Below are 25,832 nucleotides of genomic sequence, written 5' to 3'. Positions count from 1 at the left end.
CCAAACCCAAACCACGAAGGAGGGATTTTAACCAGTTTCCACCCAAAGGTTTTCACGGAATCAGGGCCAAAGCCCAGCACAAAGCTCCTCTCACTTTAGTTTAGTATCGTTTCCTCATATTTTTGGAAAATGCTTCTGAGTTAGAAACCGAATTGTTATGAAGGCATTTGCTTTCTTTTCTTGTTTGGTTAGGTTCAGAAATTTGCTTTGAAGAAGAACTTCCAGACGAAATCACTGCAGAAATATTCACGACTCAAATTCTTGGCCTAACCATTTCCCAAGATTCTGGACAAGATCCTATGGTCAGTGAAGTTGAAAGGAGTGCCTGAAGCACAAAGGACTTTGTGTGTGTGTGTGTTTTCCACGAGGCACTGCTTTTCCCGCATTTCCCTACCCCTACTCTAATCTTCAGAACGTTTAGACATTAAAAGCAAATTTCTGTTAAGCAATGGAATTCACAAAGTTGGACATTCCACTGTTTCTGAAATAGAAAAGTGGGTGGAGGCAAGAAAATCGATGGCAGCTGGATGGAAGGGGTGGCTGGAGACCCCGGCTGCCGTTCTCATGCCTGATCCACGGCAGTGCTGCCTGGAGGGGGTTTGGATAGGACGAGAAGGTGGCGTGGCCCCCGGGGGCAGAGGGGGCCTCAGCCAGCAGCAGGCCGTCCTCGTGGCAAGTGTGGCCTTATTTCTATCCCCCCAAGTGGCACCTGGACCCTTAGCCTAACGTGGCCTGATATGGATCATCCCAGCCTGCTATTAGGCTGGGGCGGGGGCGTTGGGTGCTCTGGGCTCCCAAGAGCCCTGGCTTGTGGCTTCTTATCAGCAAAACCCCTGAGCAGTTGTGTGCGACCGTTATGAAGAGCATCACTGGCCATGCTTAACGCCGGTGGCACCTGCCAGAGAGAATGCAGAAGAAGAGCATCCCCGGAGCCCTGTGTGTTGTGCAGCTGGACCAGAAACCGCCGGCCGGCCTCCCCGGGGCAGAGCTCAGCAGCCGGGAGCCGCCCCCTCACACAGCGCACGCGCCGCACGGGCTAGTGTGGTTGATTCGCAGCCTTGAACTCCGCTGGGCTGCAGAACGCGCGGAGCAGGCAAAAGCAGTTCCCCAGCTCGGGATGTTGAGGGAACGTGACTAAGGCTTCAGCAGCATTCTGACCTTGAAGATAGGGTACCCTCGTCATATAAACAGATGGAAGTTATGGTCTGATTTTAAGAGTTTTGTCCTCAGTTATGAGGTCTCACTCAGGCAAGTGGACCAAAGGTCATTCTCCACAGGTGCTTAGTCCGACACACCCGCCGGCCATTACCAGCTCCTTCCCCGGAGAAACCAGCCTTTGAGATGATGTCTCTGACCCCCGGAGCAGGGGTCTGTGTGAGAGAAACAAAACGGCCGCAGCCCCCTCCTCCAGGCACAGAGCCCCCTGCGTGGCGGCCGTTTGGAAACCTGGCTCTGGGGGTCCTTTGGACAGCCCGGGACACAGAACTGAGCCGTATCCCCCACCCCGGCTGTGTCACCACAGCCTTGGGACAGCCGGCGCCCGCTCGTCACACTGTATACCTCCAGGGCTTTGCAACCTGGTTTACATCTGCTTCTTTTTGAAAAACACAAAAAGAAATCCAAGCTTTGTGAATCAACATTGCAGCTGCTAAGGGCTTAGGGGAGACAGACTACCAAGCCAGTTAAAAAGTTCCCGGGGACATTTTAGGGAACAGAAAACTCTCAAGTGACTTGTTCTCTTCAGAAAATAACGCAGAATTGGATGCACTCTGGACACCCACCAGGGGCTGCTTTGATCAGGTCCGGCTCCCTCTTTTTGGTTCTTGTTGACGACATATATTGGAGTCATCGTCTGGAGCAGAACCGGCCCGGGAGCAGTTGGACCCGCGGCAGTGGGTCTGGTGAGCGGGAACCGCCATCAGGCCCAGGCTGAGCCGCTCGCTCTGCGTGCTGAGTCGATACGGGAAGGGTGAGGGTCAGGGCGGCCGTTCATCCGGGAAGGCCCAAACAGCAGGGGACAGCAGCATCCATGTCAGCGGCCTTCCCGCCCTGCTCCCAGCCCAGCCAGGCCACGGGCGCCCCTTCTCACCCTTGCTGCTGGTGCTTTTCTTGCGGTATCTCTCAGCTTGTCCGACCAGCGTGAAGAGCAGCTTATGTGCACCTTCCAGCCCCGGCGGGGCGTCTTCACCTGCTGGCCACGCAAGCGGTGGCGAGGCCGGGCCCCAGCACCCGGGTCCAGGGGAGGAGGAGGAGGGCTGCCTTCCTGCCCAGAGAGCAGAGAGCCCAGACTCTCCCAGCCGTGTGGGTAGCAGAGCAGCGACGCCAGAAATGGATCAAGCAGAGACCCAAGACGGATGGTCTCACTGGGCTTGTACATCAGACGTAGGGACGAGACACTGGACACCAAAAAGCACCATGTGATGTTCTTTTGAAAAAATAATACTGTTTCAGATGGGGCCTCTGGCTACCGACCTCTGCATCCTGGCCTGTTGCTTCCAGAGTTCAGGAGCCCGTGGAAAAGCCATGATTGTCCAGGAACCACCCAAAGCCTCCCCCGCCCCCCACTCTCTCCTCTAGATCCCCAGGCCCCTCCGGGGCAGGACGAGTGTCTTGTTTGCACAGCACCAGCCCAAGGGCCGGGCCGGCCTGGGCTTGCATCCTGCCTCGGCCATTTAGCAGCACCCTGTGTGCCCTTGGGTGTGGCTAATCTCTTAAACCTCAGTTTCCCCCTGGAACAACTCCTGGGGTGGTGGTGAGGATTAAAAGAGATATTACAAATAAAAGTGTTCCTGGCATAACGTAGTGCTCAAAGTAGGACAGCAGCTATTATCACTGCAGGCAGAAACTGTGCCTGAGACTGGGGAAGACGTTTGATGAGAATTAATCTCTCCCGACTCCAGGGTTTTAGCATCTGTTAACACTTGCTCAAATAGGGGTCTCTGCAAGCTTTGACAAAGGACCCTTGATAAATATTTGTGGAACGACTGAATGAATGTGGATGAACGTGAAGCTTCAGTGCTCTTTTAATGCTGACTTAGCTTTTGAATCAAAGTGAATCCGGCCCCCACAGGCCATCTGCATCAGGGTCAGCAGACTCTCTGGAAAGGGCCAGAGGGTAAACAGTGGAGATCTGTGGGCCGAGTGGGCTGTTGGATGCCTCACCTCAGCCGCTGGAGCACAAACGCAGCCATACAGACTCTGGTCCAGAAAAGAATGAACCTGGCCCCCTTCCAATCAAACTTTATTTGTGGACGCTGAAACTAATTTGGATTTTGTGAGAATTTCCACATACCGTGAAATCTTCTTCTTCTGAGATTCTTTTCAACCACTCAAAAATGTGAAAGCCATTCTTAGCTTGCGGACCACACAGACACAGCAGCCCGGATCTGTCCCGCAGGTTGGAGTTTGCTCCACCTTCTAGGCCAGGATGACTCTTTCCAACAGATCTTTACAAATATGACGAATGTGTAAAACACCTGACTAGTACTCTTCAAAAAAGCCCAGGTCGGGGCTTCCCTGGTGGCGCAGTGGTTGAGAGTCCGCCTGCTGTTGCAGGGGACATGGGTTCGTGCCCCGGTCCGGGAAGATCCCACATGCCACGGAGCGGCTGGGCCCGTGAGCCATGGCCGCTGAGCCTGCGCGTCCAGAGCCTGTGCTCCGCAACGGGAGAGGCCACAGCAGTGAGAGGCCCGCGTACCGCAAAAAAAAAAAAAAAAAAAAAGATCTGTGTCCTAAAGCCATGGCTGCCCTAGACCCTGGGGTTTTTGGCCTGACCGTGTCTTGAGAGATCTGGATGACAGAGGTTCCCCTGCAGGCAGCGGCTCAAAACTGACTATAATAAATAGACACAGGACACTGGGACTCAACAGTAAGTTGCCACCCAATTCATATGTCATATAACATCCTCTGCTAGCTTAGCTTAAAGGAATATCACACACACACACACACACACACACAGGCTCACAACCCGAGTTGATGCAACATTCTTCCAGGGCAGTGCAATGCTGAGTGTAGGGACCAAGCTCGTGGGACAGTAAACCCGTCGCGGGGTTCTTTACTGTGTTTCCTGAGCTGCTGATGCCCGAGGCAGGCCTCTCGCCCCCGCCGATAACCATGGGTATTTATAGTGCCCAGGCGAGAGGCATCGGGCCCCGAAGATTACTCTCCACTGTTGGCAGCCCTGCCTTTTTCTCCATAGTTTGAAATCACCAGCTGTGAGTGGCGAAGTTCAATACCAAGGTCGTCCCCATGGAAGGGAATGAGGCTTTGTGTTCGGCCCTGCACCCCCTCTTGTTCTCTCCTTTTTTGTTGATGGGAAGTCAGAAAACACTTCAATGTAAACATGGTATTTATTTTTTTAGATCTTAGTCTTTAAAGCAAGTGGGTTTTTTCCTTTGGGCGGGGGCGAGTTTAGTTCCAACAGCCACTACAAGCTCTTTGCCAGCACTTCAGACAACACACAGCGTGTGCTGTGAAGGGTAGTCCCCACAGCGTGTCTGTCCTGGTGGAGGGAGCGGTGGGCGGTATTGTGGACCCTGGGTCTGACGCAGAGAGGGCGCATCGGGTGTAGGTTCTGTCTCAAGTGCCGGCCGCCACCCAGCTTCTCCTCCGTGTGCATCTGATTGCTTCACGAATTCAGCAAAGAGTGAGCGTGCTGGGCTGGGGGTACAGTGGTGGACAAGACGGGCATGGCCCTTGTCTTCGGGGATCTCTCGTCAAACAAACACATAACTATGTCGTTGCAAACTGCGGTCATAGAGGAAGAGCCAGGGGCCTATGAGGTAGAATATCATGAGGGAAATGTGCTTTAGTTAAGTGATCAGGGCCCGTCTCTCCAAAGATGAGGCTTGTAAGTTAAGAGACAGTCATGGAAAGAGTGGGGAGAACCTTCCAGACCGAGGGGACGGTGCCACCAAGGCCAGATGCATTCAGTGAACCAGAGGTTTGTGTGGTTCAGACCCTAGAGAGGGATGTAGGCTCAAGGTGAGGTCCTCGGGAGTCCAGAACGATCTCGCGTTCCCTCAGCACTGCCGTTGCACGGTGCTTCCTCTCGAGTCCGAACAGGAATGTTTTCACGTGGGCGACGGGCAGGAGGAATAGAGGGAGACCAAGTCTTCAAGAAGATGATCTGGCCTTTCTCATTCCTTCACTTTCAAAGAGTCTTGATATGGGACTTCCCTGGTGGCTCAGTGGTTAAGAATCCACCTGCCAATGCAGGGGACATGGGTTTGAGCCCCGGTCCGGGAAGACCCTACATGCTGTAGAGCAACTAAGCCCGTGCGCCACAACTCCTGAAGCTCGCGTGCCTAGAGCCTGTGCTCCGCAACAAGAGAAGCCACCGCAATGAGAAGCCCCGCACCGCAATGAAGAGTAGCCCCTGCTCGCCACAACTAGAGAAAGCCCGTGTGCAGCAACAAAGACCCAACGCAGCCAAAAAAAAAAACATAAATAAAATTAAAAAAAATTTAATTACAAAACCTTGGAGAAGCTTTTAAAAACAAAACAAAACAAAGAGTCTTGATATGGGGTATGCTGCTGCTCAGAGGATCCCAGGAAAGACCATAAATAAGTCTTGTGAGGAACCAGCCCTGAAGCTGGTGTGTTCTCTCACGTGACAGTGGACAAAGGTGGGAAAGCTCCCAGTGGGTTTCAGCCCCATAAACCTTAAACCCTGAGTCGGCATCAATACATCCTTCTTAGTTTTCCAGGGATTTCAACATTTTAAAAAGATGTAACCACAACTTCCTCTGTGATCTTGTTGTCCCTTTGTGCACAACCATGTTTAACTACACAGTCCCCTGAGTCGCTGGTGGTATCCCAAAGGCAGCCAGGTGTACGGTGAAGCTTCACCAGAGCTCGCCACTTACCCTTCCCTCAGTGTGCTGTTCATCACCTCTGCCTTTCACTAGGACAGAAGAGAGAATAGCCGTAACTTGTACCAGATCCTCTAACAGTGACCTCAGTTGAACTGTGTGTGCCCTGGTGCTAAGGCCTAAGATAAAATGTGGCAGGGAGCATGTTTCTTTCCCTTTAGAAGGTTATATTGTAGCGAGGGAAACAGACCTGTCAATAGTAATACAGTGTTTTGTGATATGACATAGGGGCGTCCAGAGCAGATGGGGCAGGAAGGAGGAGGTGATCAGGGCAGGTGGAGGAGACATTACATAAATGAGGCGCTCTAAGCCCATCTGAGCAGTGCCTGGGGGCAGTGGCAGGAGAGCAACCCAGAGAAGATGGTGATCTCATTATGGATGGCCTTGTGTGCTGAATCAAGGAGGTTAGACTTGATATTAAAGGAAAGGGGGAGAAGTGGATCAAACTTGGATCTCAGAGGCGTAGGGCTGGGTGATGGGCAAGAGGGGTTGGCTGGGGAAAGGGCCCACAGCGAGGAGATTATTATAGTAGTTTGGGGAGAAGTGAAAGATTGCAACAAGAGAAAAGGCATTCAGGAAGGATCAAGGAGTATACAGACTACGAGGCAGCTTAAATAGGGTATCAGCCACGATCTTTGGTTTGGAGCAATAGAAACTGGCTCTGGTTAGCCTCAGTGGAAGGGGACTTTATGTGAAGACTACCAGGTAACTCATAGGCTCAATGGAGCGACTGAAGAAGCAAGCTCTGAAAATGACCAGGAACCAATGGCGGCCAGGATGCCAGTGGCGCTACCACCACTGGGAGCTCAGTGCCTCCGATACTTAGACTCTCCAATGGCCACTTCTGCTGGGAGTCATTTCTCCGCTGCCCCTACACACCCTCAAACATCAAAGTCAAAATCAAAACCACGAGGAGATACCCCTTCACCGCCACAAGACTAATATGAAAAAGGCAGACGATAACAAGTGTGGGTGAGGATGTGGAGAAATTGGAACCCTCCTACGTTGCTGGTGGGAATGTAAAATGGTGCAGCTGCTTTGGAAAACAGGCTGGCAGTTTCTCAACATGTTAGATACAGAGTTACCATAGGACCCAGCAATTCCCCTGCTGGGTATGTAGCCAAGAGAAATGAAAATATACATCTGCACAAAAACCTGTATACTTATCACCATAGCAACTTTATTCATAATAGCCAAAAAGTGGAAATAACCCCATGTCCATCGATGAATGAATGGACGAACAAAATGTGGTAAACCCATGTAATGGAATATCATTCAGCCATAAAATGAATGAAGTATTAATTCATGGGATGAACCTTGAAAATATGCTAAATAAAAGAAGCCAGGGGGCTTCCCTGGTGGCGCAGAGGTTGAGAGTCCGCCTGCCGATGCAGGGAACACGGGTTCGTGCCCCAGTCCGGGAAGATCCCACATGCCGCAGAGCGGCTGGGCCCGTGAGCCATGGCCGCTGAGCCTGCGCGTCCGGAGCCTGTGCTCCGCAACGGGAGAGGCCACAACAGTGAGAGGCCCGCGTACCGCAAAAAAAAAAAAAAGCTAGGCACAAAAGGACACATATTGTATGATTCCATTTATGTGAAATGTCCAGAATAGGCAAATCCATCGAAATAGGAAATAGACTCTTGGTTGCCTAAGGCTGGGGGGAGAAAGAATGACAGAAAATGGGTGGAGGGTTTCTTTTTCAGATGACAAGACGTTCTAACATTGATTGTGGTGATGGTTTCACAACTCTGCGACTATACTAAAAAACACCTTAAAAGGGTGAATTTTGGGGCTTCCCTGGCAGTCCAGTGGTTGGGACTTCACCTTCCAATGCAGGAGGTGCGGGTTCAGTCCCTGGCTGGGGAGCTGGGATCCCACATACCTTGGGGCCAAAAAAAAAGGCCAAGACATAAAACAGAAGCAATATTGTGGTGGGTTCAGTGGAGACATTAGAAATGGTCCACATCAAAAAAAAAAACCCAACCAAAAAAAGGGTGAATTTTATGGTATGTTAATTATATCTCAATAAAGCTATTATTTAAAAATAATCGACTGGCAACCCAATTAAAAAAATGGGCAGAAGACCTGAATGGACGTTTTCTAAAGAAGACGTACAGGTGGCCAACAGGCACATGAAAAGATGCTCAACATCGCTAATCATCAGGGAAATGCAAATCAAAACCACAAAGAGATATCACGTCACATCTGTCAGAATGGCTATCATCAAAAAGACCACAAATAACAAATGTTGGCGAGGGTGCAGAGAAAAAGGAACCAGTCACCATATTATATTCCTCAGACATATTGTATTGTAAATCAACTATACCTCAATAAGAAAGAAAATCAACCTACTAGACCATCCACCTGGGTAAGGTTGGGACCCATGCCCAGGACCTAACCCCCTGGGAAAAAGAGGGACAGGCCCCCTCTAGCTTCTGTAGTGGGGGGCAGCCTCCACCCACAAAGGCTAACCCAGAACTAGGAAGGGTATTCAGATGCTAGGCAGCCAAAATGACTGCACACGTGGGAGCAAGAGAAGACATTTGGGCAGCCTTCTGGATTTCTGACCTGAGAGCTCACCAAGCACCTTGGTAGATGCATTCCAACTGTGCTCCAGGTTACTGGGTCATGACCGAACTTCTGTGTTTAATCATTCGTTGTTGGAAGAGCCTGCATTACACCGTCTCACCTCTGAACACATCTGTCTCTTGAAGCACTTTCTATCTACTATCTCTTTGTTTCTATATGTCCTCAAGTGGCCCAACTTTTAGGCAAGCCAGTGGCTGCATGGATGGATATACAACTTGCTAGTCTATTAGTATTTGAGCTGGTGACCATTTTTAGAGCTGTAATTATAGGCAAGCAAAAGTAGGCAGAGAAGCAAACTGGAGTATTTGATTTATCAAAGAAAAAATTTTTAATGGCTCCCCAGTCTATCTGAAATTCATCATCAGGCCCACATTGTAGGGGAGACCTTCCCTACGATAATTCGGGACCCCGTTGGGCTCCACCAGTGGCGTGCTGGTATATATTTACCTGTCCTCTCTGGGTGGGGGAGGGACAGGAGGGTCCTGAGAGCACTCCCACAGGGCTGACTTACAACTGTCCACATCCTGATGACTGTGGAGTGGGGAGCACCTGTCCAGAGACACAGTCAGGAGAGCAGGGCTCTGGCCAGAACTCTGCTAACTGGCTGTGTGACCGGCTGGTAGCATCCCTTTTTAAAAAAAATATATATATATTTAATTTATTTATTTACTTACGTAGGCTGCACTGGGTCTTAGTTGCAGCATGTGGTATCTTTGTTGCGGCACTTTGCTGCAGCCTGCGGACTTCTCAGTTGCGGCATGCATGCGAGATCTAGTTCCCTGAACAGGGATCGAACCCGGGCCCCCTGCATTGGGAGTGCAGAGTCTTACCTACTGGACCACCAGGGAAGTCCCAGTAGCATCCTTTTCTGTGAAAGGAGGGAGGCTTCAGCCTCTGCAGCTCATCCTTTCTGTTCCTGTCTCCGAGTAAGGGACTGTATTTCATTCTGTGGTTGGAGTGTTCCCTTCATAGTTTTCCCTCTTGGCTGGGCCTTGCTGACGACCTGCTCCGCAAACACCAAAGCACCTGTTTATGAAAACAGCGCTCGGTTGCAAGTTGCTAGGCAAGGACCAAGGTCCCCAGAAGCGCCAGGGCCGGGCCTGCATTTTCCTCACAATCACCCATCTCCATCTCTGTTCCAGAGTTATCCTTCCCCTCCCCACACCTCCCACCCCATGGTGAATGAGCCTTCATCCCGGAGGAGGAGGAGTGACGTAAGGGTTGAATTTACCAGCCTAGGAAGAGTAGTTTGACTTCAAACCCCAGTGTGGGGCATACTGATGCAAAGATCATCCAGGTCTGTTATTTAACAAATGCTTTCTGGTATCTAGCAGTTACTGTGTGCCAAGTGCTGTTCTAAATCCTTGACAAATACTGTTTTTTTTTTTGTTTTTTTTTTGTGGTATGCGGGCCTCTCACTGTTGCGGGCTCTCCCGCTGCGGAGCACAGGCTCCGGACGCGCAGGCTCAGCGGCCATGGCTGACGGGCCCAGCCACTCCGCGGCATGTGGGATCGTCCCGGACCGGGGCACGAACCCGTGTCCCCTGCATCGGCAGGCGGACTCTCAACCGCTGCGCCACCAGGGAAGCCCTGTTGTTGTTTTTTTTTTTTTTTTTTTTTTTTTTTTTTTTTTTTTTTTTTTGCTGTACGCGGGCCTCTCACTGCTGTGGCCTCTCCCGTTGCGGAGCACAGGCTCCAGACACACAGGCTCCGCGGCCATGGCTCGCGGGCCCAGCCGCTCCGCGGCACGTGGGATCCTCCGGGATCGGGGCACGAACCCGTGTCCCCTGCATCGGCAGGCGGACTCTCAACCACTGCGCCACCAGGGAAGCCCCCTGTTGTTGTTTTTAATTGAAGTATAGTTGATTGACAATGTCGCGTTAGTTTCAGGCGTACAGCAAAGTGATTCAGTTATACATATATATGTGTTCTTTTTCAGATTCCTTTCCCTTGTAGGTTATTACAAGATATTGAGTATAGTTCCCTGTGCTATACAGTAGGTACTTGTTGGTTATCTATTTTATATATAGTAGTGAGTATATGTTAATCCCAAACTCCTAATTTATCTCTCCCTTTTAATTCACATAACTCTGTGAGGCAGGTCTTCTTTTCATCCCCATTTTACAGATGAGGCACAGTTAGGTCAAGACACAAGCCATAACTAAGTAACTCACCTCTGGAACCCCACGATCACTCTTTTAATGTGTCTAAGATGATCGCAAACAGAGAGAGCTTGACTTCCAGTCTCTGGTAACTAGTTATTCAGACTAACGCTCAAGCTGAAAGCAACTAAAAATGCTAGAACATATGCCAGAAAACATATTTTAAAAAATCCTAAAAGCCACCACATGCTGACAAGATAGTAAGGAATAGGCGAAACTGAAGGAAAAAGAGAACCCTGGAAGCTAATCCAGCAAGGAAGCCACTTGAACCCTGTAGATATTTGCCAAGTCTGGCATATTTGAACTTCAGTGTTAATGGTTTTTTTGAGGCAAGAGGTCGGAAATCAAAGTCCAGGGTCCACACTGGGTGGGAGATGAGACCTTGCCCAGTGGTGTGCTGGTAAATGCTTATCACCAGCTCTTGGTGGGGTTGGGAAAGGGTCCTGATGTATTATGGCATTTGCCAATTTCCATAGTGTAAATGCTCTGCCATGGCTGATTTAGAACTATTGATAGGAGGTCACTGAACAGAGCTGGGAAGCGCAGGCTTGCCAGTCAGCTGCAGCACATCACTGACCCCACCCTGGGTACAATAAGCAAATCAGTCTCACTCAGGCAACCTATATTGGCATCACCTGGGGGTCCAGGGACCCACGAGCCCTGAACTTGGATGTTGGTCATCCTACACTAGCAGTGCCCTCAGGAGTCTGGCAGAGCAAATGGAAAGCAACTCGTGAGGAAGGTAACTTCATTCTAGGCCTCAAATTATCCCTATAAATAAATTTTAAAATACAATGTCCAGCAAGGTCAAGGAGAACCAGACAGATCACAAAGAAATAGGACACCATGAGTAAGAACCAGCAGAAACAGACTGTCAGATACTTCAAATATCAGAATGATCAGACACAGACTATGAAACAAGTGTGCTTTGTTGAAAGAAAGAAGTGTAAAAATATCCGCAGGGGACAGGAAACTATAAAAAGTGCCATAGTAGATTTATAAAGAACATTTGTAGAGAGCTTTATAGTTTAATCAGAGATCAAAACCACAAACACCTTCAGGGGCCATGTGGTAACACAAATGAGTACAGTGACCGGGTGACACACTGGTGACCTAGTGAGCTTTATCTGAGGGGCACAGGGCTTCTCAGCCCCAGCTGATTGTGGCCATGTGGCACTTGGGGCCCAGTTTGCAGGTCTTCTGCTATCTCTAGAGAAGCTGGATATTTGGATTTCTTTTTATTTTGGCAAAATACACAAAATGTAAAATTGACCCCTGTAACAATTTTAAAGTGTACAATTCAGCGACAGAAAGCACATTCACAGTGTTGTGCAACCATCACCACTACCTACTTTCAGAACTTTTTTTTTTTTTTTTTTGCTGTACGCGGGCCTCTCACTGCTGTGGCCTCTCCCGTTGCGGAGCACAGGCTCCGGACACACAGGCTCCGCGGCCATGGCTCGCGGGCCCAGCCGCTCCGCGGCATGTGGGATCCTCCGGGATCGGGGCACGAACCCGCGTCCCCTGCATCGGCAGGCGGACTCCCAACCACTGCGCCACCAGGGAGGCCCCAGAACTTTTTTATCACCCCAAAAGGAAAACCTGTACCCATTTGAAGTCACTCCCCATTTCCCGCCTCCCCGCAGTCCCTCTGGTTTCTGTCTCTAGGGATTTGCCTAGTCTAGATAACTCATATAAATGGAATCATACAATATGTGTCTTTTTGTGACTGGCTTCTTTTACTTAGGATGTTTTCAAAGTTCATCCATGCCGTGCCATGTATCAGGACTTTATTCCTTTTTAACGGCTGAATAATATTCTATTGTATAGATATGCCCATTTGTCCATTCATCATTCAATACTTGGATTTTTAAATATACCTTCCCATTTTTAATTCAAATATATGCTTTAAAAAGTTCTGTGTAGGGCCTCCCTGGTGGCGCAGTGGTTGAGAGTCCGCCTGCCGATGCAGGGGATACGGGTTCGTGCCCCGGTCTGGGAGGATCCCATATGCCGCGGAGCGGCTGGGCCCGTGAGCCATGGCCGCTGGGCCTGCGCATCCGGAGCCTGTGCTCCGCAACGGGAGAGGCCACAACAGTGAGAGGCCCGCATACCGCAAAAAGAAAAAAAAAAAGAAAAAAAAAAAAAAAAAAAGTTCTGTGTAACCTTAAGCATGTATCTGCTGGCCAGGTAAGTCAGAGGGCCAATGGTATGAGACCGCTGTTTTATGACCCACTGTTACATATTTTCCTATATAATCCTCACATCAGGAACTTGGGGTTTGGGATGGTAAAAGGACACGCGTAAGAAAAGGCCTGCAGTGCAGCTTCCACTCCGTATCGCCAGAAGCTTTTCTCCCCCAAACCAAAACCTCAGGGGAAAGGGGTTGGTTTTAGAATGAGCGGAAGACAAACATCTAGCTTATGGCTGTGTCCTTGAACTTCCCTGGGACTCAGTTTCCCTCCATGTAAAAGGACTGATGTTAGGTTAGTTGATCTCCAAGGCACTGGGCTTGCTAACGGGGTCATTCTTTTTCCCCAGCATCCACCTGGGCACGAATTGGCTCTGGTCAAGATAGTTTAGCTGCAGCTGAACACAAGGTTGAGGCCCCTGGCTTATCCTGGTAATGGTAGATTCGTGCGGAGCTGTCCTAAGGCATCACGGTGAAGAAACCAGCTCCTTGTCGCTGGCCAGTCCATTTTACCTGCCCGGGTCATTTGTGTGGTGGCCGTACCTGGGCTGAGCCTGGGGCTTACATCAGGTGTAGCTTAAACTCAACTCGTGGTTCTCGAACAGAAACCCCAGCGTTGGCCCCCTCACCTTATTTATGGCGAGGGCAACTTATCACTAGGAGGAAAGGTCTAAGAGCCCCTGCTGAAATGCTGGTACATAATCATCGAGCTTTTCCTGCGCCGAAAGCTGTTTCATAAGCAAGGTCGGATGTCTCTAGTGGTCACCCCAGGCACCTTTCCTCCCATCCTCGTTTTCCAAAAGGACGAAGGATAGGGAAGCGACGTCCTAGCTCGCGTATTTAAACCGGGCAGAGGGTCAGCAGAGGTCCGCGTTTCTCAACTCCTTCCAAGAGCACCTCGCGTCCCGAATCGGCGCCTTCAACTCGGAGAAGTCGGGAGCCCCACAGGAAACTTCCATTACTGCAGACGCTGCCACACACCCGGGGCAGCGGATGGGCTGCCGCGCTGGCTCCCCAGGAATGCGCTCCCTCCACGGCCGGCCGCCCCGCCGGCCCGCCCTCTCCCGGGGACCCCCCGGCACCTGCGGCCTCCGAGTAAGTGTCCGCGCGCACGTCCGCCGGCCCGCCTCCCCTCCGCGTGCCTGGAGCCGGGGGTCGCCGGGTGCCCCTCGCCGCCACCCCGGGGAGCGGGGGGTCGCGGGCGCCTCCCCCGGGTGGGCGGAGAGGCTCGCGGCGCTGCCCCGCGGCGGCAGCGGCGCCCGAAGGCCGCACTACCGGCGACCGCGGCGGCGCTGCTCCCCCTGCTCGGTGCAGCTGCCGCCCGGCGCTTGCGCACTGGGCCTTGGGCGCGCGGCGGCACTAGGCTTTGTGTGTGTGTGTATGTGTGCGAGTGTGTGTGTCTGTGTGTGTGTGTGTGTGTGTGTCTCTGTGTGTGTCTCTGTGTGAGTGAGCGGGCGGGCGCGAGTGTGGCCGCCGCGGAGCGCGAGCAGGACCCGGCGGGCGCGCTCCCCCAGCCTCTCTCTCCCCGCCAGAACCATGTCGGGCAGGTCGGTTCGAGCTGAGACCAGGAGCCGGGCCAAAGATGATATCAAGAGGGTCATGGCGGCTATCGAGAAAGTGCGCAAATGGTAAGCGGAGGCGCCGGCTTGTTCTCTGGTTCGCTTGCAGGCTCGCGACGCGGCCGCCCCGAACCCCGAGACCAGATACAAAAAGCCGGCGGGGCGCAGCGCCCCGGGCCGCCCGCGGGCCCAGGAGTTGGAGAGGGCGGGCGGCGCGCGAGCCGGGTCACCTGCGCGCGGCGGGGGCCGCGGCCGCTGCCCAGGTGCGCTCGCGCCTGTCGCCCACCTGGCGCGGCGGCGGCAGCCTGGAGGCGGCGGGCGCCCCGGGCCGGGCGGTGGAGCGGCGGGCAGTCCCCGGCGCGGCGCTCGGCTCCCGGGAGGGGGGCTCGGGGCCGGCCCCAGAAGCCATTTCGTTTTGTGCAAGTCACATGAAAGCGGCTTCCCGCGCGCCGGGGCCGCGATGCCGGCAGCAGAGGGGAGAGCGCGAGCTCCATTGTGCAGGCACCGAGCGGGCCGCCGCCGCCGTCTCCGTCTCCGTCTCCTACCCGCGCGCCCCGGGCGGCGCAGCGCCGGCCCCCGCGCCCTTGCCCGCGCCGGGCCTCCCTCTCTCCCTCCCTCCCTCCCCGGCCGGCTGGCTGGCTCGCTCGCTCGCTCCCCGCCTCCCAGGCCCGGCGCCCTCGAGTCTGCGGAGTTTGCAGAGCGCGAGCCGTTTAAATTTAGCGCTTTGGGCTGCCTGGAGCGAGGGCTCTTGGCGAGGAAGAAAGATGGGGGCGAGCGCGAGGAGGAAACGCCGGCGGCGGCCGCGGGGCCCGGGGCTCCGGGAGCCCCCCTTCCGCCCCGCTGTGCCCGGACCCGGGCGCGGGGGTCCGGGCGAGCGAATGTTGGGGGCCAGACCCCGGTCCTGGGCTGCGTCTGCCTGTCCGAACCCGGCAGCCCGCGTTTGTTTTGCGGAGAGAGCTGTTGTTTTTGTTCTCTGCGCGGGGGGCGAGGGGGACTCGGTGTCGGCCGTGCGGTTTCTGCAGCTCACGTTAGATTCCGTCCGGCATGGCCTGGTTGTAATTAATACGACTGAACGTTTCCCCGGCCTCGTCCGGGTCTGTCTCGGAATCGGCCCGAGGGCCAGGCCCGAGGCGCGAGCCGATCGCCAGGTTGGGGCGGACTTGTTGAAAACTCCCAGCTCCCGGATTTCAACTTTATTATTTTTTTCCCACGGCCTCACCAGGGTCAGGGAGGGAGAGGAGCCGCAGCGCCGTTCGAGTGTCAGCGCCCGCGGGCTCGTCCTGACCCTTTATTTAAAGCCTGCAAACCCCCGCAGGCCCCGTGGCGGGCTCTGTTTATGTTTAGGGGTGTCATTTCTTGAGTAACGCCTCGCCTCGGCCCCTCAAAACCACTGGGGGCTAGCCTCCAGTCTAGCCGTGTCACAAGTTAGCTGTCCTTTCTGAGTCAAACCCAACAAAAAAGGCAAGAGGAAAATCAATAAAGTCCACGTGCTCCCGGGCCTCCTATGGAAAGGGCTGTCTGCAGATGGCCGGATGCCCGGCCGAGGGCTGGGTTTGGCTCTAGTGGGACAAAGAATTTTCAGAACCGTGAGAAGGGAAGGCCTTCCAAAGTTGGAATCCAAGTCTTCCCTGCCGTGGGAGCTCCCCTGGTGCGCAGGGCGCCCAGTGCCCGGACTGGAGCCATTTAAAAATGGCAGAAACAGCTGCAGGCCAAAACGCACACGGGAAAACAAGCCCACCACCCCCTCTCCTGCGGGATTCCCAGAGGGAAGGCTGGAGTCGTCCCCCGCCTGAACGCCTGTGCAAAGAAAGAACTGTTGTCTGGGCCTGAGTCCCTTCTGTCACCAGCCTGGAGGTGAGAAAGGGGTGGGGGCCAGCTGCCTTTCCGTGCTGCGGGAGGCTTGGCGGGGCCTTGCGCTCCAGGTTCCCAGCCTGGCGGAGGCTCCTGCACCCTGACAGCTGCTCTGCTGGGAGGGCAGATGGAGCTGTGTGGGGTTTTCCACCCTGCCGGCCCCAGAGCAGCCGGCCTGGTGGCCCTCAGTGCTGCTCAGCCCGCTGCCGGCGAGGCCTGTGTTTGGGGGGATGAGAGGAGAACGTGTCTCCCTCCCTTTTTTGTGTCTTGGGAAACTACGAGTCAAGTCCTCTGAAGACCTCAGGCTTTGGGATCTCATGGCTGGGCTTCCAGTGTGACCTTGGGTTAACCACATAACTTCTCTAACCACGACAAGAGGTTCCTGTGCTACTTTCTTCCCTTCTGGAATAACATCATGTCTCGAAAAGCACTTATCCTGCACACAGGAGCAGTCATTAAATGCGGTCCTTACTGTGAGGTAGAAACTTGCATTTTGCTGGGTTTTTTTTTCTTTCTTTTTCTTTTTCTCCTGCCCATTCTGAGTAAAAAAAGACTTCGCCTTGTTTCCTGGGTTTCCCCAGCCCCGACAAGCCAAATCTCACCCTCGCTGTGCCTTCAGAATGTGTCTTCCAGTCAGCCCTTGTGGTTTGGGGTTGTTTATTAACTGTGTGGCCACCAATCGTGCATTTCACCACTGGCTGGGACACTGGGTTGCCAGATTTAGCAAATAAAATTATGGGGCACCCAGTTAAATTTGAATTTCAGATAAACAAAGAAATAATATTTTTAAATACTTCTTTTTTTTTCAGTGTAAGTATGTCCCATGCACTAATTGAGACATACTTATACTAAAAAAATTATTCGGCATTTATCTGAAATTCCAATTTAACTCTGCATCCTGTTTTGTTTTGTTTTGTTTTTTTAAATCCAGAATGGAGGTGCTGGCATACCACTTAGCCTGTAAGCCTAGGGTGGTATTTCTCCTCAGTCCCAGGGACCCCTAAAAATTCCCCCTTCTGCCAGCCCTACCCTTCCCCTGCCCTGGAAAAAGCCAGCAGCCAGCCGTGGCCACCCTGTCGGTAGCTGCCGGCCGTTTCTCCTCTCCTTTCTGTGTCCCAGCAAGGCAGGTTGGTGGAGTGAGAGGTAGCCAGGACAAGAAGGAAGAACGAAACGGTGGGCTCCTTTTGGGGAAGCTGGGGCAGGGTTAGGAGGCCCGGTGTGGGCGGAGAAAAGCAGGGCAGGGGGAGTCCCTGGGCGGGAGGCAAAGGCTGGAGCCTCGAAGTAGGCTGAGGCCTGGGACCCCTGGATCCGTGGTCTGAAGCATCCCTCGGTGGCTTGTGAAGACAGAGAGAGGCCTGTTCCCCGAGACTTCCCGCCCGTCTCTGGGGGCGGGGGGAGCTTTGACTGTGCCTAAACCCTCACCTTGGTACTTCCAGGGGCACCCTTCTACCAGGCACAGGGCAGGCCAAGCGGGCCTGGGCCTAGTTAGGATGAGGCCAGCTGTAGCCAGGCCTCCTACGGCATCAAGGACTAGTCCTGGGAAGTGGATCGGAAGTGAGGGGTTCGGAGCCCTCTTTGAGGGAGTCAGGTCACCCTGGCTGGCCAGCCCTTCCTTGGACCTGACCTTGGGGGAACATTAGAAATTGCCCTCGGCCTAGAGAATCTGGGGAGAGAGGTGCTCATAGTTTGCACAGGAGCCTGTGCTGGGGAGGAGCGTCTGGGGCTCTATTCCTACAGCTGGGACCTCATTTGCTTCTTTTGTCCAGGAGCCCAAGCCTGGTGGGGAAGAGAGAGGCACTTAAGCCTGGCTGGTTACCAGGGGCCAGCAAGGCAGGAGGGCTCAGGCCGTGCCCAGGGCAGCTTCGTGGCAAGGTTGGGCTGCGGCCCGGTGGTTGTGGTGAATCCGAGCCCAGTGGCTGCAGGTGGTGAGACCTGGGGGATCTGAGGGAGCCCCAGGGCCCCATCTGGAGGGAGTCAGTGCTCCTTGGGGCATGTGGGCCCCTCGTGGCCAGAACGTGTTTTTGAGAGTGGCCAGGAATCTGGATTTTAATGTGGGGCCTGGCTTCTTTTTATTTTTAAGTCTGGCAATTGATTCAGATTTTTAAAAGTACCATGCAGGCCAGGCAAAACATGCCTGTTGGCCACTTGTTTGCCACTGCAGATGTAATTAAGTACAGCTTAATGCCTTCCTTTGGGGTTGGGGTGATGGGTTTGGAGGTGGTAGTGGGAGCTCTCAGCTGCTCTCTGGGGTCCCTGTGTCATTTCCCGAGGCGCTGCCAGGCCGCTGGCTTGATGACACAGCCGGTGCTCCCTGGATGTGTCTCCGAAGTACCGGCTACTCACTCAGTGACTCGCCCCTGAGCTCTGGGGCCTGTGTCTCCCTGGGTGGCTGCTGGCCGGATACCAGGCTGAGGTCGGGTTCTCAAGGCTCTTCCCTCTGCCCCATGGCCCCTCAATGCCCACACCTAGGAGTGCAACTGGAGAACGGTTTCTAATCCCTGGGGTGAGCTGGGAGCTCGGACCAAGGGAGGCACCAGAACCTAGCTGTGTTCAGCTCAGAACCTGCAGGGCCTGTAACCTCTCTGGGAAGCACCTGCCACTTGACACATTCATCTTGGCTCAGGTGTGGCCTGCGAAGCCCAGATCTGGCACACTTTCTGCCCTGAGAGGTGTCCTGTGTATTGCAAGTCAATTACTTTTTTTTTTTTTCCTTTTTTTTTTTTAACACCATCAAGCCTTGGATTTGCTGACCTACTGGGGCCCCAGCCAAGGAAGCCAGTTGAGGGGCTTGTGAGTAGTGAGTGCCTTTGGCCACTTGCATGGGATTTGGGCGATTTGTGCTTCTTTGTCCAGCTTCTGTCACCGATGTGCTCTGTGGAGTCATTTCTTAGTAGTTTTCACAGGAGACAGAATAGCAGGGGTCAGAGCCCGTGTCCAGTCCTGGTTCTGCCGCTGACGAGCTGTGTGACCATGAGCTACTGGTATAACTTCTCTGGGCCTCCCATTTCCCCATCTATGAAGTGGGGTGACAGTTGTCTCCCTCTCACAGGTCTGTTGGCAGTTGTTGGGAGAGAGGGCACGTAAGCAAAGTGCTTGGCACGGAAGCCCTCAGCGCACAATGGCCGTTATGATTCTTGCTTTGTCACCAAGGTTGTTTCTTGGGATGTCTCTGTCCTTTCCAGGTACCTGCTGATTATTCAGCATGAAGGTGGGGAAAGACTGGGGTTGTGGATTGTCCATCCTGCCTCTGAGAGGCTGGGGACAGGTGGGTGGTGACTTAGGTGCCTGACTTTATTTAATTCTTAATTCTCTCAGGGCTAAACAGGGGAGGGATGGGGCAGGGGAGGCTGCTCCAAAAAGCAGCGTGGCATGGAGATTTGAACACTGGCTCTGGGGAGAATGACTTCACCTCCCCCTGCCTCAGTTTCTTTATCTGTCAAAGAGGAAAGGTGACAGTTACTGCCACGAGAGGTTATGGGATGATTAGAGTGTGTACAGTGCTTAGCACACAGAAGGCACTAGAAATGGTCATAGTAGAATAAGGAAAAGCCAGGCCCTAGCTTCCTCCAGCCGGGGACTTTGGGACCCGAGCAGGCACAGTTTGGGGAATGGAAGTGTCCGTGGTTTGGGTCAGCTGGTTTTGAGCGTGCTTGGGCACCCAGAACCCCCAGTGGTGAAAGGGTGCCAGGTGACGGTAACATGTCCCACCAGCTTGGGAGGGCTACTTGCCCATGGAGGAGAGGACCCAAGGCCAAGGTCTTGGTGGGGAGGCTGGACGAGGCGCCCACAGCCACACATAATTCTCGGCTCTGGTGGACCCCGTGTTGCTAACATTGCTGGGGGCTCCCGGCCGCTATGCCATGTACAGCAGGTGTACATCTGGCTGTCCCATCAAATCGTGGACTCCAGAGCGCAGCTCCCTGGTTGAAACCCCAGCTTTCCTTCTGGGGGGGTCTCTCCCTTAGCCGTGGTGTCCTCAGGCACGTGGCCTCTGGCTGTCACTCCTAGTGTTAGGGGCAGGAGGTGACAGGACCTGACTCGTAGGCTGCCAGAGGTCGAGGACCGAAGTTGGGAGGCTGGGGTGATATAGCTAGAGAAGGACGATGCTCGAAGCAGAGAGGTAGGAGGAGAGAGTGGTGATTACCATCATTACCCTCAGTGGAAAGCAGTCACCCCCTTGCCTTCTCGTGGCTTGTGATTTGCTTCTCACCATCAACCCGCCTTTGGCAGCTGGGGGGCCCTGGGCACTGTGCCCCAGGAGTTTAGGATGCGGCTGGGGGTGGATCGGGGGCAGCTGTGCAGACGTTAGGAGCTGAGACCCTGGAACTGAAGCCTGTCTCCGAACCGAGGTATAGGGTCTCGGGGCAGGCAACCTCCCGGCCGCGGCAGACGGGGCTGTGCTTCCCTATCGCAGCCCCTCGGTTTCAGCATCTGGGGACTGCCCTTGGGGCCGAGGCCACTGGGCATCCAGGTTCCCCCCTGCTCTCCATGCCCCGGGGCTGATCTAACTGGCGTTTGCCCGGAAGAGCCTGCGGTGGTTACTCACGCTGTCGGCTCCTGCTTCCCTTCCCACGACCTCGGAGGCATTGACAGGGGGCAGGGTGAGCCCCTGGGTGCCCTTGGGGAAGACCCTCCCACCCCCACGGAGGAAATGCCCCGTTGGTCTGAAGCCCTCTCTGCTGCCCAGAGGGGCTCTGTGAGGTGAAGGCTGGAGGAACCGGGGCTGATTCCCTCCATCCAGAGGGATCAGCCCAGTGGCAGCCCCGCCCTCCCCTCCAGTCTCACCAGGCACTCTCTTCCAGACGCCAGGAAGCAGTCGACACGCGACATGCTTTGTCTCGCTCGCGGCAGCCTGGAGAGATTGATGACCCCATGTGGTCCAGCAGATTGGGGAAACTGAGGCTCAGGCTGGTGAAGTGACTTGCCCAGGGGCCCCCAGCCAGCGAGCGGCAGAGCTGGGATTCACGCCGTCGTCTGTGTGACCCGGAGATGTCCTGTCAGCCTTACCCAGAGCTGTCACCATGTCACAGCTGCTCCAAGGGAGTGCGGCCTGTGCCCCCCGCCGGCGTGAGCAAGGGCCTGCCCCCGAAGCCCCCTGATAATGGGTTCTTCCTCGTCCTCTGCAGGGAGAAGAAGTGGGTGACTGTGGGTGACACATCCCTGCGAATCTACAAGTGGGTCCCTGTGACGGAGCCAAAGGTTGACGATGTGAGTATGTGGGACCGGTCCCCTGGGGTGGGGCTGTCCATCCACACGCCCTCCCATCACAGCGAGAGGGGGCTGTCCACTACCACCCACCATGCGGGGACCCTGGGGCCAAGGCCACTTGGGCAGCAGAAGGACCCAGCTTAGGGCTGGAGAGGCTGCTGAACCTGTGTCTACCCCTCCCCCCATCATCCAGCCCCAGAGTTTGGCCCTCAGAGAGGTGGGGAATGTCCCCTGTAAGTCACCTCTTTGGGGCTGACAGCCCCATGGTTTGCCAGTGGGCGCACTGCTTAGTGCAGAGGTATCCCCTCCCTGAGGCCCTGGGCACCATGGCTTTGCGGTGGGCGTGGCGGTACCTGCAGACGGGCAGACCCTCCCCCATTGTTGTAGTGCCCTTCTTGGCACCTGACCATCTGCCAGGCATTACTTTGTGGAGTGAGCTCATTATCCACTCTGGACAGGGGAGGACACAGGCTCAGAGGGGCGAAGCTGTTTCCCCAGAGTCACACAGCAAATGTCGGGTCTTTTGACTCCAAAGCACAGACTCTCTCCACTCTTGGAGAGCCTTCTGGTGGTTGGAGCTGCTGGTGAAGGGTGACCCCAGCGTGAAAGTTTGGTGCGGAGAAGCAGGGGCCATTGACGGGGGAGGGTTCCAGGAGGGGCGGCGACTGTGACCGCTAGAGGAAGGCCTCGCGGCTGCGCTTGATCTCAGGGCAGCACTGATGACAGGCCTGCCCCGCCTCACGGGTAGTTTTTCAGCTTGGTGGGTCCCAGGCCAGTGACCCTCAAAGACCCACAGGTCAGCTGCCCTCATTTCCAGTCAAAATCCAGAATGGTCCCACTGACGGGCCTTTGCATGGGCTGTTCCTCCTGCCTGAGTGCCTTCCCTGCTATGCAAGGATGGCTCAGCTCACACTGACCACATGCCTCCAGTCGTGACAGGGGGCATGATTGGGAGGTTTCTAGGGGCCATAAGGCGGGGCAGAGACTTCCCTGGCGGTCCAGTGGTTAGGATTCCACACTACCACTGCAGAGGGCACGGGTTCAATCCCTGGTCGGGGAACTAAGATCCTGCATGCCGTGTGGCGTGGCCAAAAAAAAAAAAACAAACCTCGGGATAAAGCCTCCCTCCACAATCTCCAGTGACCTGCCCCACGAGTCTTGGGTCTCCTGGCAGGGCTGAGGCTCCATTCGTGACCCTTTGATCACATGCGGCCCCTGGGTGGGTCGGTGCTGGGCTGAGAACGTGTGGGCTTGTCATCCCTTCCGGTCCTCACCTGGGCTGGTTCGTGGAGCCACCAGGGCTGCTTTCCCCAGAGGCACCGACATAGACTGTCCTGGCCTTTGGTGCCGGCCTTCCGGAGGGAGAGCAGAGTGCAGCCAGCCTCCTCGAAGGCAGCTCCTGGCTCCTGCCCACGTCTGCGCCTTGCACATCATTAGGTGTTGTATAAATGCCGGTTGCATTTGAGAAGACGTGGTCCCTGCTCTCAAGGAATTTATAATCTTGTTGGGGAAAGATAATTATAGAATAGCATGAAACAGACATCAGGGAAGTGCCAAATGGCTTGTGACGAAGGAGAGAATGTAAAATATGGGCTATCAGGAAGGACAAGGCAGCCTGGGGCTGGGCAAAGACCTCAAGATCTGGATTTGGACAGACGACCCCCAATTAACCTGTGATGCCAGGCGGGTGACCCCATCTCGCTGGGTTAGTTCCCTCTTTTGTGCTGTGGGACAGTAACGTCCAGCTCCTGCGGTTTCTGCAACAGAGCAAAGGCAGTGTATCATATGGGAAGAACTTAGCACAGCTGTGCAGACAGTGCTTGGATGCTAATTCTCTGTCATCTCTGAGCCAAGATGTACAATACTCCTCCCCCCTTTCTCTAGGGTGGTGGGTCCCACGCCTGGCTGAGCATTAGATCCCCTGGGAGTCTCAACAAAATGCAGGTTCCTGGGCCGCACCCTGGATAGCTGCATCCGAATCTCTGATGGTCGTGGCCGGTAATCTGCGGTGGGAAGGGATAGCTTTTCATGTTTCTGTTTTTGGTTGGGTTTTTTTTTTTTTTGGCCGCGCGGCATGTGGGATCTTAGTTCCCTGACCAGGGATCAAACCCACGTCCCCTGCATTGGAAGCATGGAGCCTTAACTACCTGACTGCCAACAGAAGTCCCTCTTTTCTTGTTTTCAAACACCCAGTAATGACGTGGTTACATTATTTTCTTTTTTTCTTCAGAACTCTTGAAAATTGTCTTCTCTTAAATAGGTAAAACATGTTACAAAATTCATTTGTTACTTTAAAACTCTTTTTTAAAACTAAAACGATTCACATGCCATAAAATTCACTCTTTTAAAGTTTGCCAGTCCGTGTTGGTATATTTACAGTTGTGCAACCATCACCGCTATAATTCCAGAACATTTTCATTACCCCGAAAACAAAACGCATGCCCTCCCCAAGATCCTGGAAACCACCAGTCTACTTTCTGTTTCTATAGGCTTGCAGATTCTTCAAACGTTACTTTTTTTTTACAGTCTTATCTTTTTATACATCTGCTTCCCATCCCTGCTGAACACCTCCAGCCCCATCCAGCTCTTTTCCTTGGAGACAACCAGTGTTTGTTTATCCTTCCAGAGAGCTTGTGCGCGCAGAGATACAAACACACGCCCATTTATGCTCCTCCTTTTCCACCAGCGGCAGCATCCTGTTCCCACGTTCTGCACCTTTCTTTTATACATCTTGGAGACACTGAAATATTTAAATATGTGCATATTTCTGCGGATCCTTCCATATTAGTACAGGAAGAGCTCTTACTTGGACTCTGTAATTGTTGCATCCCACTGCGTTGAGTGAATGTACTGTAATGTGATTAACAAGTCTTTTACCAATGGACACAGTTAGGTTGTTTCCACACAATTCCATTCCGTCCGTAAAAAATGGAACCACGTACAAAAAGCATCCCCTTAGGCTTCCCTGGTGGCACAGTGGTTGAGAGTCCGCCTGCCAATGCAGGGGACACGGGTTCGTGCCCCGGTCTGGGAGGATCCCACATGCCGTGGAGCAGCTGGGCCCGTGAGCCATGGCCGCTGAGCCTGCGCGTCCGCAGCCTGTGCTCTGCAACGGGAGAGGCCACAACAGTGAGAGGCCCACATACCGCAAAAAAAAAAAAAAAAAAAAAAAAAAAAAGCATCCCCTTGACCTTTCCCTCCTCCCCTGGGCTTTCCCTCCTCACCTGGTCCCCAGTGTCGGGCTAGAAGTCAGCTGTCTTTGAGGAAGGCAGTTCCAGGGGCCTGAAGATAGTGGAAATGTGTGAGCTGTCTTTTCCATCCCTCACCTGGTATCCCTGTACTGTACCTGCTTCGGGCAGGGTGACCATGGCCTTTTCCCCAGAGGAAATTCCCGCCAGCCAGGGTGTTTGCATGCCTGCGGGGCTGGCCCCAGAAGCAAGGCAGCCTTACCCCCAGCCCCCCAGCCCAGCCCTGGAAGCCTCCCCTCCACGGGGCTCCTTGATTCCAAAGCAGGTGAGGCTCCTCATGGGACGTGTTCAGATGTGGGCCAGTGGAGCCCTCCAGAGCCCTGGGGGCTCCAGGATGAGTCAGCAGAATAAAATATTCATCCCGCTCCCCAGGGTCTCACTGGTGCTTGCACACACACACACAATTTGGTGACTCGGTTTCTGCATCATTTTTCTCCTCCAGAAAAACAAGAACAAGAAAAAGGGCAAAGATGAGAAGTGCGGCTCAGAGGTGACCACCCCGGAGAACAGCTCTTCCCCGGGAATGGTGGACATGCACGGTGAGCTCCCCGCAGCCAGCCAGCCAGCCGGGCCCCTCTCCTGCCCGCAGCACTTGGTTGTGTTTTTGTTTTACCAGCAGGTTTGTTCACATTCCAGTCGAGGGGTAGGAGGGCTGGGCAGGACCGGGAGGCTTCTGTGCCAAGGAGGAGGCTCAGCAGAGGAGAAGAAGCTGCTTTTCCCAGAGCAGCAAGCCAAGAATCATAAATGAGCCAGAGACATTAAATAAGACCTCCTTCTCACCCAGTGACACAAATGTCACAGGACATGTTCTGTTAGTCCTATGTGCCCAGGAAGTTTTTGGGGGGGATCTTAACTTTTTCCCTCCTGACTCTTATTTCCTATTTCGCTTGGGCTACTGGGAAGCTCTAACTGGATTTCTGACTTCATGTGAATCAGTCTGGGACCCTGGGACCTTCCCTTCTACATCGACTGCCTAACTTCCTTTGCTGTCTTGTTTCAGAAGTTGTAACCAGTGTCCCACTGATCAGATCCAGGCTGTTGACGTGCTTTAGCCAGTCTGCAGTTGTTTTGATGCTGCTGGTGGGTTTTTTTTTTACCTTTTTATCTGAGAGGAAAGGCACAAATCGTAAGTGTGTGGCTCCATGAGATGT

At 53.8% G+C, this 25,832-nt stretch overlaps 2 protein-coding genes across 6 annotated transcripts in view; both read left to right on the top strand.

Moving 5' to 3' along the window:
• The window catches only part of CFAP251 (cilia and flagella associated protein 251), a 63,243-nt gene extending 62,818 nt beyond the window's left edge, over nucleotides 1-425 (top strand). For all 3 annotated transcript variants that reach the window (XM_060118819.1, XM_060118821.1, XM_060118820.1), the window contains exon 22: nucleotides 193-425. In XM_060118819.1, coding sequence (XP_059974802.1) covers nucleotides 193-329 — 137 coding nt within the window. In that variant the 3' untranslated portion in view covers nucleotides 330-425. The remainder of the gene's footprint in view (nucleotides 1-192) is intronic.
• Nucleotides 426-14,195: 13,770 nt separating this feature from the next.
• BCL7A (BAF chromatin remodeling complex subunit BCL7A) overlaps nucleotides 14,196-25,832 on the top strand; it is a 29,697-nt gene continuing 18,060 nt past the window's right edge. For all 3 annotated transcript variants that reach the window (XR_009534516.1, XM_060118771.1, XM_060118770.1), the window contains exons 1-3: nucleotides 14,196-14,443; nucleotides 21,352-21,433; nucleotides 25,124-25,220. Coding sequence is in view for 2 of the 3 variants with exons in the window: in XM_060118771.1 (XP_059974754.1) it covers nucleotides 14,352-14,443; nucleotides 21,352-21,433; nucleotides 25,124-25,220 (271 nt within the window). In the remaining variant the exon portion in view is untranslated. The remainder of the gene's footprint in view (nucleotides 14,444-21,351; nucleotides 21,434-25,123; nucleotides 25,221-25,832) is intronic.

The sequence above is a fragment of the Mesoplodon densirostris genome, chromosome 15 (genome assembly GCF_025265405.1).
Source record: "Mesoplodon densirostris isolate mMesDen1 chromosome 15, mMesDen1 primary haplotype, whole genome shotgun sequence".
In the NCBI taxonomy this organism is placed as follows: Eukaryota; Metazoa; Chordata; class Mammalia; order Artiodactyla; family Ziphiidae; genus Mesoplodon; species Mesoplodon densirostris.
The sequence above is the reverse complement of the archived record's forward strand: the minus strand, read 5'-3'. Positions and strand labels throughout refer to the sequence as shown.